A 12447-nucleotide genomic window follows, 5' to 3' on the forward strand; every position below is an offset into this window, starting at 1 on the left:
GAAGCACTTAATACCTTCTTTGTCTAACAATCGTTTCACAATCTGTGTTTCCTAAGAATTACCGCTACACATTTTATTTCATTTGTTAAGATCGTCTTTACATTTTTTTTCTTTTTCTTTCTCGCAACTAAAAGCAAAGTAAAAAAAAATCGTCTTAGTTCTAATCCACTCTCGTAGAATCATAGTGTGACTTTGGTCCATGTGTACTCAATTCCTAAATACCACTGCAATAGATAATTTCCTGCGATATCGCGGGATAATATCATCTAAATATTATCTGGGATAAATAAGTTTTGTGTATATTTAAAATTTATAATATATTGCTAAATTAATTTGTTGATAAAAATCGATAAAAAACTTGTGATTGGTTGACAATGGAAGAATAACATTAAATTTTATTATATTATATTAATTATCTTAACACATGTAATTATAAAAAAAAAGTAAAAATTAAAAAGAAAAATTACAATATATGAGTTGTATATATATATCTACTATCTATGTCAAATTCATAAAATAGTAAATTTGAAAAGATGCTATTATATTAAAGATTAGATCAAGTAAAATATTTTGAATTCTATCATAATCCATATTCTACTTATTTTATAAAGTTCAAATAATTGTATAAATTTAAATTGATGAGTCATTAGTCAAAATCATAAAAACATGATAAATAAGTAAAATAACTAAAATCATGGAGAATATGACAAATATGTTGTTCACCAATATATGTGTTTAGTTATATTTATTCAAAATCTATTTAAAACATACATTTGTTTCAAAATCTTAGAAGATTTTTTGGATTTTAGAAACAAATTAATTAAAATATTTGTAACAAATATTTTTTATCATATGGTTTTCACGTATAAGTTTAAAATATAAAACTTAAATAACTATAACTCCTCAACTATACGTTGACAAAATAAAAACTACATTTGACAAATCCCCAAATATAATTTTTATTACATTATATATAAAATCAAATTTCAAACAACATTTTCATCTATGTAATATTTCTCATAGTTGTAATAGCATAATTAATCAGACGTTAAAAAAAACGACATTTTCATCTACCTCTGATTTAATTTAAATTTATTAACAAAACTAGAAAGATCAGGTCGGAATCTAGTGTATAGTTAAATAGTATATTCTAGTGTATCTATATATATAAAGTATTGTTTGTCTCTCTCCCATGAAGCCACGTACGATTAGGATGCCATCACATAAAGTCGTTTTACCAGGAGACGCCACATGTCCCGTTACCCTCAACGCAGCGTATCATTAAAGAGTTGGGGTGTTGGGCTTTGATCGTGAACTGGTGTGGTTGGGCTCTGAAGTCAGTCATATCTATCAGGCCCGCTTAGATGAAGTCTCCTCTAACCCTAACACCGCTGAATAGAACAAAAGAAGTATGACTCTCCTCTTCGTGCGGCGGCGTGACGGTGACCTCTGCGTTTCTTCTCATGACCTGAAACAGTATGGTTTATGTCTTCCTCTTTAATCCCATTAATTCGCTCTCCCACGATGTGTTTTCAAAGCATTCTTCGATCTGAAAGGCGGTGTGGTTAAGGTATAAATACATGTGAGATTCATCCTCTCGCACTCATCTTCTCTTCGTATCTTATAAAAAAATACATTCGATTCAAAATGATCAAGCCTTCTATTCTGGCTGACCGTCTTCTTCCTGTAAGTTACCATTTCCACTCTTTAAAGATTTCAACTTTTCAGCTCTTAGATCGTGTGTGTGTGTTATTTTCCAGCTTTGAAAAGCTAAGTCAATAGGTTTTGGATAGTTATCATTATCTTTTGTATAAGTTAATGTTTCTCTTCGATGGGTTTGAATATCAATTATCAGGTTGTTGTTCTACGGCTGAAGCAGAGAGGTATATGGGGAAGAAGAGGAAGCGAGAGAACAAAGGTACCTGCTAAACGCATGTCTGTAGCTCTTCACAAGGGCTGTTCGTTTGGTTGCCGCAGGTACCGGCGGCAGCGGCAGCGTCAACTCTTGTTCGTTTCGTTGACGCAGGAAGCTGCGTCTGACGCCGCGTCCGAACGCCGCGTCCTGCGGCTGACGCCGATAAAACCTGCGGTCATGATATAGTATGCGGCAGCGTCAGCGGCAGCGTCAGCGTCTGCGAAACGAACAACAACTGTCCTCATTGACGCCGCCGCTGACGCTGACGCCGAAACCTGCGGCAACCAAACGAACAAGGCTACAGTATCAGTACCTTTATATTGAACTTGAAGCTAGAATATCGTTATCTTACAAGAAGCTGCTGTTACAGGTCAATTACTTCCCATCGGGAATGACCCGGTTCATCATGCTGAGAAGTATCCAACTCCACCTGCAGTCTACTCTGGGAAACATGGATCTGTTATCATATTAAACCTGTAACCTAGAATTAGCTCAACAAAAAATTGTATGTGAAAAAACATGTCTGTTTCTTTAGATTAAGGGGTGTTATTCAATTAAGAATTCAATGTAACTGTAGTTAGGAGTCTTTCAGTGGATTTGATTGGATTCATGGAAAAGAAATTCAGTTCCAAACGTTTAAGTTTAACCGTTTTTGGATTTTCCTCTGCAAGATTTAGTTGCTTGATCCATCAGCCTTCTTGAATTTTTCTTCCGTCTGTATCCAAATAAGCAACACCATATCACTGTGAATCTCCAGTTATCTGTTACAAGATTGCTGAACATTACCGTATGTACGTTGGGTATGACACAAGGAATGGAAAGTGGTTAATGATTCATGGTTTGGATGATGTTTGCACGAAACATGCTAAAAATTCCAGAACGATTCAGTTAGTTTACCATGGTGGGAAGCTGGTCATTGTATGGCATCAGTGGAATAGGCAGAGGGAACATAAGAGTATTTGGTGTGCGGTGATTAGCTTGGAGCAGCGTTTGACTCCATCAGGTAATATGTTGTGGGGGAAGATCGAATGGTGCAATGTTATAAGCTCTCAAGCTGCCAATCGGTTTTGGTCTGAAACTCGTATATTTTTGCTTTCAACATATTATATTTCTGATAAGATGCCATTATGGGCTTTAGTCTTTTCTTTTTTTACTTTTTCTTATGTTTAAACTTTAAACTCTTTTGTAAGATGTTTATGTTTTTTTCTAAGTCTGGAGGATACGATACTATGAATTGTCAATGATTAATATTGTTGCAATGGTGTTGCCCTCTTTTATGTTATACTCTTCTTTTAACATATCAATTGCCAACATCTTTTTCTTCTTTTTACATTTCTGAGAAGATGCACCTAACTTAGTTTAAATTAATAAATTAACAAAACTAATGTGAATTTTATATGATTACTAAAACATATATATATATATATATATATATATATATATATATATATATACTAGGGCCAGTTGAAAAATGTTCTGAATTATAAAACCACAGCATAGCCATATTTAGACTTAAAAAAGAGAAGAACAGATACAGAGCTAAACTAATGTTTAAATTTTAAGTTAATAAAAATTTATATTAAATATTTACTCTAACTGTTTTAACTATTTTCTAAATAACATCCAGCTAACAGTAGTAGTTAAATATATTGTGATCTGGATGCTCTGTTTTTCTTTTGTTGGGTGCGCTCTGCTCTGCTTTCTCACGGCCACTAAAATCCAGACATTGATGATAACATCTGCCCTGCTGTTACAACAGGGCAACCAAGAGAAGATTTTGCGGAACTGTAAATTGAGAATTGAGAATTGAGAATTTTAAAGCATGAGCTCACAATTGGCGCATGTCTCCACCATTACTCGCATCCAAAACCCGCCGTTTTCGTCCTCTCACCATCACCAGTTTCTTTCCCAGAGAACTTACATCCCGGCCAAAGTCTACGAGCACCCGGCGGCTCTCCTCCTCGAGAGATGCTCTTCTCTTGAAGACCTCCGGCGCGTTCTCCCCCTCGTCTTCAAGAACGGTCTTTCTCAGGAGCATCTCTTCCAGACGAAACTCGTCAGCTTGTTTTGTCGCCACGGCAGCGTCGCGGAGGCCGCTCGTGTTTTCGAACCCGTTGATGATAAGCTCGATGTTCTGTATCACACTATGCTTAAAGGGTACGCTAAAGTCCCGGATTTGGGTAAAGCTGTGGACTTTTTCGTTCGGATGAGGTGCGACGATGTTGAGCCTGTTGTGTATAACTTCACTTATCTGTTGAAAGCCTGTGGAGACGAAGCGGAGCTCAGGGTGGGGAAGGAGATTCATGGGCTGTTGGTGAAGAGTGGGTTCTCGTTGGATTTGTTCGCAATGACTGGGCTTGAGAATATGTATGCAAAGTGCAGGCAGGTGCATGAAGCTCGCAAGGTGTTCGATAGAATGCCTGAGAGAGACTTGGTTTCGTGGAACACTATGGTTTCTGGGTATTCGCAGAACGGGTTAGCGAGGATGGCGTTGGAGATGGTTGCTCTAATGTGCGAGGAGAATCTGAAGCCTAGTTTCATCACCGTTGTTTCTGTTTTGCCTGCTGTCTCTGCTTTGGGGTTGATTAGTATTGGCAAGGAGGTTCATGGGTACGCCATGCGTGCTGGGTTTGATTCTCTTGTCAATGTCTCCACTGCTTTGGTTGACATGTACGCCAAATGTGGATCTCTGAACACTGCTCGGCGGCTTTTTGATGGTATGTTGGAAAGGAATGTTGTTTCGTGGAATTCAGTGATTGATGCCTATGTGCAGGACGAGAATCCTAAAGAGGCGATGGTGATTTTTGAGAAGATGTTGGATGAAGGAGTGAAACCTACTGATGTATCCATCATGGGTGCTTTGCATGCTTGTGCTGACCTAGGCGACCTTGAGAAAGGAAGATTCATCCATAAGTTATCGGTCGAGTTGGATCTCGATAGAAATGTTTCAGTTGTGAACTCTTTGATCTCCATGTACTGCAAGTGCAAGGACGTTGATACCGCAGCTTCTTTGTTTGGGAAACTGCGGACAAGAACACTTGTTTCTTGGAACGCAATGATATTAGGATTTGCACAGAACGGTCGTCCTATCGAAGCATTGAATTACTTCAGCCAGATGCGGGCTTGGACAGTGAAACCGGATACGTTTACTTACGTGAGTGTGATAACTGCTCTTGCGGAGTTGTCGGTTACGCATCAGGCCAAGTGGATACACGGGGTGGTAATGCGAAACTGTCTGGACGAGAACGTGTTCGTCGCAACGGCTCTTGTCGACATGTACGCGAAATGCGGAGCTATTACGACTGCAAGAAAGATCTTCGACATGATGAGCGAGCGTCATGTAACGACATGGAACGCGATGATAGATGGATACGGGACGCACGGTATCGGGAAAGCCGCTCTGGAGTTGTTTGAAGAAATGCGAAAAGGGGACATTAAACCAAATGGTGTGACGTTTCTTTCCGTTATCTCTGCTTGCAGCCACTCGGGTTTGGTGGAGGCAGGAGTGAAGTGCTTCCATGTGATGAAGGAAGGATACAGCATAGAACCGTCGATGGACCACTATGGAGCTATGGTTGATCTTCTAGGCAGAGCTGGACGGTTGAATGAAGCATGGGACTTTATTACGCTGATGCCTGTTAAGCCAGCTGTTAATGTGTACGGTGCCATGTTAGGTGCTTGTCAGATTCATAAAAACGTGAATTTCGCTGAGAAAGCAGCAGAGAGATTGTTTGAGTTGAACCCGGATGATGGTGGGTATCATGTGCTGCTTGCAAACATATACCGCGCAGCTTCCATGTGGGAGAAAGTGGGACAAGTGAGAGTTTCAATGCTGAGACAGGGTCTGCGCAAAACTCCTGGCTGCAGTATGGTGGAGATAAAGAACGAGGTGCATAGCTTCTTCTCCGGAAGCACAGACCATCCCAGTTCCAAGAGGGTTTATGCTTTTCTCGAGAAGCTCATGTGCAAAATCAAAGAAGCTGGTTATGTTCCCGACACGAAACTAATCCTCGGGGTTGAAGATGATATCAAGGAGCAGTTGCTGAGTAGCCACAGCGAGAAGCTGGCTATATCTTATGGACTCCTGAATACTACAGCTGGCACAACTATTCACGTTAGAAAGAACCTTCGGGTTTGTGCTGACTGTCACAATGCTACCAAGTACATTTCCCTTGTGACCGGACGAGAAATTATTGTACGGGACATGCAACGGTTTCACCATTTCAAGAACGGTGCCTGTTCGTGCGGAGATTACTGGTGAGATTGATGAGCTGTATTTACCCGGGAGATATAACATATCTGTGGAAGAACATGAGCTATAGTCTGAAGTAGAAGCTTTCATAGGGAGCTACAGTTTGAATTGTATTATAAAACAAGGTTTAAGCTGATTGTGAATAGATCTGAGCAAACTCTTTTGGAAGTGTCCAGGTAATTTATTCACTTTTAATGGTCTGTTTTTTCTATGTCTTAACCATTACATGTGAAATCTGAAAAGTGTTTGTCGTGGAACTGGTCCAAGATTTCTCTCTGTTAGATTATACAAAAACTCAAATCATTGAAATAAGTTAGGTAGTATCAGACAGATGCATCTGTTGAACATGGACAATGCTGATGCAGTATGGAGTTTAAAATTAGAATAAACAATTACAATTTCAAATTTATTATGCATTGTTATGGGAAACACACTAAAGGACAAGGTTGCATTGTCTCTCTCTCTTCTGGAGCGAGACATATGAGTCAACAGTTGGGTGTATTATAATGCCTATTCAAGAAAACGAGGCAACAAAACAATGCAAATATCATGAGTATATAATAAATATTATACTATACATCTACACGCGTCTATTGTTCTCTCAGTCGCTTTCAGCTAAATCAAAATAAGTTTTTGGTCAGATCTGAAGCATTCTTCTTCTCTGGTTAACTCTTTTGTTGGACACATGGGGATACACTGGAGAGACATCGGTATTGTTCTCTTTCCTTTCTTTCTCTGGTTAAGTCTATTCTTAAACTGTGGCTATGCAGCTATATCTAGAGACACTCCTTTATCATTGGGACAAACTCTGAGTTCCCCTAGCGGAACTTATGAGCTAGGATTCTTCAGTCCTAACAACTCTCAGAATCAGTATATCGGGATCTGGTTCAAGAAAATTACACCACGGGTTGTTGTGTGGGTGGCTAACAGAGAAAAGCCTATCACAACCCATTTGGCAAACCTCACTACCAGCGGAAACGGGAGCCTTATCTTGCTCGACAGCAGAAACAACGTTGTTTGGTCAACCAAAGAATCTTCCACATCTAACAAGTGTCATGCAAAGCTCTTAGACACAGGCAATCTTGTCGTCGTCGATGATGTTTCAGGAAGTTTCCTATGGCAAAGTTTCGAGAATCTTGGCGATACTATGCTACCACTCTCGTCCCTAACGTACAACATCGCCACCAAGGAGAAGCGAGTGTTGACTTCTTGGAAAAGCGACACTGATCCATCTCCTGGTGAGTTTGTAGTTCAGCTGACTTCACAAGTTCCAGCACAGATCGTCACTATGAAAGGCGCAAGAGTTTATAAGAGAAGCGGTCCATGGGCTAAGACCGTGTTCACCGGCATACCGAAAATGGATGGATCCTACGCAAGTCCATTTAGCCTTTTCCAGGATATAGAAAGCGGAACGGGGTCCTTCTCTTATCTCCAGAGAAACTCTGGACTTACACGAGTTATCATAACGTCAGAAGGATATCTAAAGACTTTTCATTACAACGGGACAGGGTGGGTTCTCGACTTCGTGACTCCAGAGAATTCATGTGATCTGTACGGTACGTGTGGGCCTTATGGGATGTGTGTGGAGAAGTCCACTCCCACAAAGTGCGAATGCATAAAAGGTTTTGTACCAAAATTCAAGGAGGAGTGGAAACGCGGAAACATGAGTTCTGGATGTGTGCGGCATACAGAGTTATCATGTCAGGCAACAACAAACTCATCTCCAAAGAGACATGGAAAAGGCCTAGACTCATTCTATCGTCTGGCTAATGTGAAGCCTCCGGCTTTCTATGAATATGCAAGCTTTGTGGATGAAGATCAGTGCCAAGAGGGCTGTCTCAAAAACTGCTCTTGCACTGCTTTTGCGTATATTACTGGGATTGGATGCTTGCTTTGGAACCAGGAGCTGATAGACACGGTTAGATATTCCAGTGGAGGAGAGTCTCTTTCAGTTCGTGTTGCAAGTTCAGAACTGGGTAAGGCTGACAGACTCTTTTTTACCCTTTAGCTTAGCGTTAATTTCCATTGCAATGTGGTTTTTTTTACTTTATGGTAAATTTCACAGTTGGAAGCAGGACAACCAAGATTATTGCTGGTAGTATCTGCCTTTCCATTTTTGTGATATTGGTCTTTGCCTCATATGTGTACTGGAGATACAGAGCAAAACAAAAGGGTAACTCTCATTCTTTTTCTTGTGCATTTTTGTTATGTAACCAACAGAAGGAGGAATAATGACTTACTTGTTTCATTATTGTGTTCTTCAACAATTCACAAAGATTCATGGAAAAATGGTTTGGAACAACAAGAGATCTCTGGTTTAACTTTCTTTGACATGAATACCATACGAGCTGCTACCAATAACTTTAATGTCTCAAACAAACTCGGCCAAGGTGGATTTGGTCCAGTTTATAAGGTAATAAGATAAATTGTGATATGTTTGCTCGTCTCTTGGTCTACTGTTATAAGCAACCTTTGCTTCTAGGGAATTACGTCAGACAAGAAGGAAATAGCTGTTAAACGGCTTTCTAGCAGCTCTGGACAAGGTACAGAAGAGTTCATGAATGAGATAAAACTCATCTCAAAACTACAACACAGAAACTTAGTTCGGCTTTTGGGATGTTGCATTGATGGGGAAGAAAAGCTACTGATTTATGAGTTTATGGTGAACAAAAGCCTTGACAGTTTTCTCTTTGGTATGCTCCTTGTCCTGCATTTGCCTCTTCATTATAATTCCTTTTCCATTTTTTTTCTTGGTCAATTAATATGCATTTTTATCTTATTGGCTATAGATACGACTCTAAAGCTTGAGATTGATTGGCCGAAGAGGTTCAACATCATTCAAGGCGTTGCGCGTGGGCTTCTCTATCTCCATCGTGACTCATGCCTCAAGGTCATACACCGAGACATGAAGGTCAGCAACATTCTCTTGGACGTAAACATGGACCCCAAAATATCGGATTTCGGATTGGCTCGGATGGTTCAAGGAACTCAACATCAAGACAGCACACGTAGGGTTGTTGGAACTATGTAAGTATATATATATATCTCAGTGACATACTAATTCAAAGGGTATGATTAATTATGTCAAACTTACCAAACTGCATGGAATATGGACACAGAGGATACATGTCTCCTGAGTATGCATGGACAGGGATGTTCTCGGAGAAGTCCGACATATATGCCTTCGGAGTTTTGCAGTTAGAAATCATAAGTGGGATGAAGATTTCAAGCTTTAACTGTGGTGGCCAAGGCAAAACCCTTCTTGAATATGTAAAGAAACTTTTAACTATATCCTCCTAGTGTTTCAAAATCACAATATTTATGATTTTCTTTAATATATATATATATAATCAGGCATGGGAAACTTGGCTGGAGACCGGTGGAGTGGATCTGCTGGATCAGGCTATTGCCAGCTCGTGTTCTCCAGATGAAGTGGCAAGATGTGTTCAGATTGGTCTACTCTGCATCCAACAGCAAGCTGTTGACAGACCAAACATTGCACAAGTAGTGTCTATGATCACAACCACAACAGAGCTTCCGAGACCGAAACAACCAGTGTTTGCTGTGCAGACTCAAGATCAAGAGAGTACCGTCTCGGTCTTGGAGTCTGTGAATCATATGACACAAACTGCGATACATGGGCGCTAAAGTTTCCACTACGCTGAACACTTTACTTTTACATACACATGATGCGGTTTGTGTTTGGCTGTTTAACAAATTTGATGTAAATAAATCTCAGTTTTCGTTAATGGATGCTCTCCAACATGTTACTGGAAAGAGTTAAAGAACTAAGGGAGGCTTTGTTACTCTTCTACCAAAAAAAAAGTTGTAAACTCAATACAGATTGCATTTCCAACTTATTTGAGCAAGTAAAATAAAGTAAAGCTATGTCAGATCAAGAAAACAATACAAAAACCAAATCAAACAATAAAAAAGGAATCTTTTGGATGTTTAGTTCCACAAGAATCAATAGTGTGCCAGCCCAAAATTTCAAACTCAAATCTCCTAACTGTGAATGTGGAGTCTCAACAGGTACACGTATAGTTGCAGAATCATCAACCATGACCTGATTTAGTTTGCCAGATCCATCAGTGTTAGTCTGATGATGAAACCCATAAGTACCCATGTGAGGTGTAACACAAACAGAGCTCAGGCATCCTCGTTATTATTCTCAACGAGTATCTTCTTGCACGCCTCATAACACATGAAAGATATCCCAGCTGCAGGAACCAACTTCAAGCAACTCGGTCCAAGCCCTCTGTACCAACCCGCAAGACCTTCTTGCTCCAGTATACAGACCAGAGCGTGCAACATGTTCTTATAAACCGCCCTGCCACCAACTGCTCCCACCTGCATATGCTTCCGAGCGACCTCCAAGGGGAAAGTCGCGGTACTGGACAAGGCACCAGCTAAAGAACCAATCAAAAGAGTCTCCACGTTTCCGATGCTCTCTTTCTTCACCATCTTACGGTACGCCTTTCTTAAGGAGTCATAGGCGAAGTAGTTTGTTGCTGCGTATGGAACCACTCCTATAAGACTCGGGGCAAGACCCCTGTAGAGTTCTGTCGGTCCTTCCTCCCTTATTATCTTGACAAAGGCATCCAATATTCCCTTGTACACACCTCTCTGCAAAAAAAATGATTTCAAAGATACATCAGTGACCACCAATGTCTAAAGCCCTCCAATATTATAAGAGCACAGGACCTGTCCTGGGTAAAGCTGGATGAAACATTCGCTTAGGCCTCCAAATTTGTGTAAAATTTTTTTTTTTATTGAAATCTATACAAAGTCCCCAAAATCTTAAGGCCGGCCTTGTAAGAGCATACCTGAATTGTAAGACGGGTCTTGACTAGCTCGAGAGGGTATGTCAAGAGGGTTTGGCTAACACCAGCACAAGCACCCGCGAGCAATGAAGCTGGGATGGGAATCTTCGAGTCCTCTCCGAGCTTGGGAGTCAGCTTTTTGTTAACTGTCTCGAATACAAAAAGCTGCACAGAGTTGACTTACAAGTTAATGATCACATACATCACAAACTAAGTGCTTAAACTAGAGCTTGAGCTTCGTTTCTACACAACAACAAAAAGAACTTCAAGCCAAACCAGTTCAACAACATAAAATCATTACTGGTACCTCAACGGCACGAGCAGGTGCTACTCGAATGACATTGACCAAATTACCCCTGAAGAGACCTTTCCACCCTTCATGCTTCATGATATCACGGAACACCTCGGTGGTGGACTCGCCGCCGCTTCCGACCATTAGATGGGTCCTAATGGTCTCTAACGGAGCAACAGCCGTCCTCGAAACCGCTCCGGCCACAGCTCCGCTGAACAGCCGCCGCAACGCAGGATTTGAGATCTTAAGCTTGAGCTTGAAACCTCCTTTCTTCTTCTTCTGACCAATCACTTCTTCTTCCTCCACCTCCACTTCTTTGAAAGGCAAGTACTTTGTGCATAGATCATTGAGCTGAGCAGTGAAGCTACTGTTGTCTCTGTTTGGAGGATCCGGAATAGATCCAGACCCGAGTCCCGACCCGAACCCAGCTCCTAACTGATTAACACTCGCGAATAGCCCACCAACTGGGCGGTAATTCGGGTTCTGGAGGCTCCAATCGGATCCCAAATCGGAAACTGAGAAGAACCCATTGCTCGTGTCGTCGAACAAGTTGATTCCAGTCTTTCCCATGATTACGGTTCCTGGATACGGAAGCTTCTTTGAGGTTTAGTGGTGGTGACTGTGAAAGATCCTCAGGACCTCGACATCTTCGTTAACGATAAGAAAGATGAGATTTTGGAGGAAAGGGGACGAAGATGGATATTGGGTTGTGTCTCTTTCGTTGAGTTCCTTTAGGGTTTCACTGCAGCTGCTGCTGCTTTGCAGGTGAAGTTGTTTTGGCCTTTTGAATGGGTGAGTGGTTGGGGGCGGAGGCTGCGGTCTAACTTGTAAGTGTTTTTATATTTTCTCTGATATTCGTTTTATTTATTTTCCGTCCTATTTTTTCCATAATTTATTTATTTTATAAGCTAGGATGGAAAATTCGTCAAGATCGGTCAAAGAGTAGCAGTATGAAATTATTTTGAGCAATTGCACGCTATACACACATTTCAAACATTATTTAGCTAAATGTAGTAAAAGTATACTGTACAGCTTTTGTTTTAAACCAAAACTATATCTAAATCCACGCAACCGCACGAGCTTTTGTTTTTATTTATTTTTATATAAATATTTTGTTTTCAATTATAAATTGGTATATACTATAATATATATGTGTCTATCAATT

At 40.4% G+C, this 12447-nt stretch overlaps 3 protein-coding genes and 1 long non-coding RNA gene across 5 annotated transcripts; 3 read left to right on the top strand and 1 right to left on the bottom strand.

Moving 5' to 3' along the window:
- Positions 1–1215: 1215 nt before the first annotated feature.
- On the top strand, positions 1216–2574 carry LOC106413692. The gene is made up of 3 exons (XR_001282639.3): positions 1216–1570; positions 1856–1918; positions 2286–2574. It is a non-coding gene; the product is annotated as an uncharacterized LOC106413692 (long non-coding RNA).
- A 991-nt stretch (positions 2575–3565) lies between these two features.
- Positions 3566–6378, top strand: LOC106413393 (pentatricopeptide repeat-containing protein At1g11290, chloroplastic). The gene has a single exon (XM_022708800.2). The coding sequence runs from the start codon at positions 3738–3740 to the stop codon at positions 6174–6176; it is 2439 nt and encodes an 812-aa protein (XP_022564521.2). The 5' UTR covers positions 3566–3737; the 3' UTR covers positions 6177–6378.
- On the top strand, positions 6005–10042 carry LOC106415179 (G-type lectin S-receptor-like serine/threonine-protein kinase At1g11280). 2 transcript variants are annotated; one of them, XM_048764995.1, is made up of 9 exons: positions 6005–6343; positions 6809–6877; positions 6938–8143; positions 8233–8340; positions 8444–8580; positions 8650–8860; positions 8957–9194; positions 9287–9437; positions 9522–10042. In XM_048764995.1, exons 2-9 carry the CDS (start codon positions 6853–6855, stop codon positions 9813–9815), a joined length of 2370 nt encoding a protein of 789 aa, XP_048620952.1. In that variant the 5' UTR covers positions 6005–6343; positions 6809–6852; the 3' UTR covers positions 9816–10042. The 2 variants fall into 2 exon arrangements, with proteins under 2 accessions (XP_048620952.1, XP_013711271.1); XM_013855817.3 differs by lacking the exon at positions 6005–6343 and having other exon boundaries at positions 6546–8143.
- Positions 9992–12112, bottom strand: LOC106368560 (adenine nucleotide transporter BT1, chloroplastic/mitochondrial). Its single transcript, XM_013808562.3, has 3 exons — positions 11298–12112; positions 10994–11155; positions 9992–10793 (listed from the first exon to the last, which is right to left on the bottom strand). Exons 1-3 carry the CDS (start codon positions 11850–11852, stop codon positions 10317–10319), a joined length of 1194 nt encoding a protein of 397 aa, XP_013664016.2. The 5' UTR covers positions 11853–12112; the 3' UTR covers positions 9992–10316.
- Positions 12113–12447: the final 335 nt, after the last annotated feature.

Source organism: Brassica napus, chromosome C8 (assembly GCF_020379485.1).
Source record: "Brassica napus cultivar Da-Ae chromosome C8, Da-Ae, whole genome shotgun sequence".
In the NCBI taxonomy this organism is placed as follows: domain Eukaryota; kingdom Viridiplantae; phylum Streptophyta; class Magnoliopsida; order Brassicales; family Brassicaceae; genus Brassica; species Brassica napus.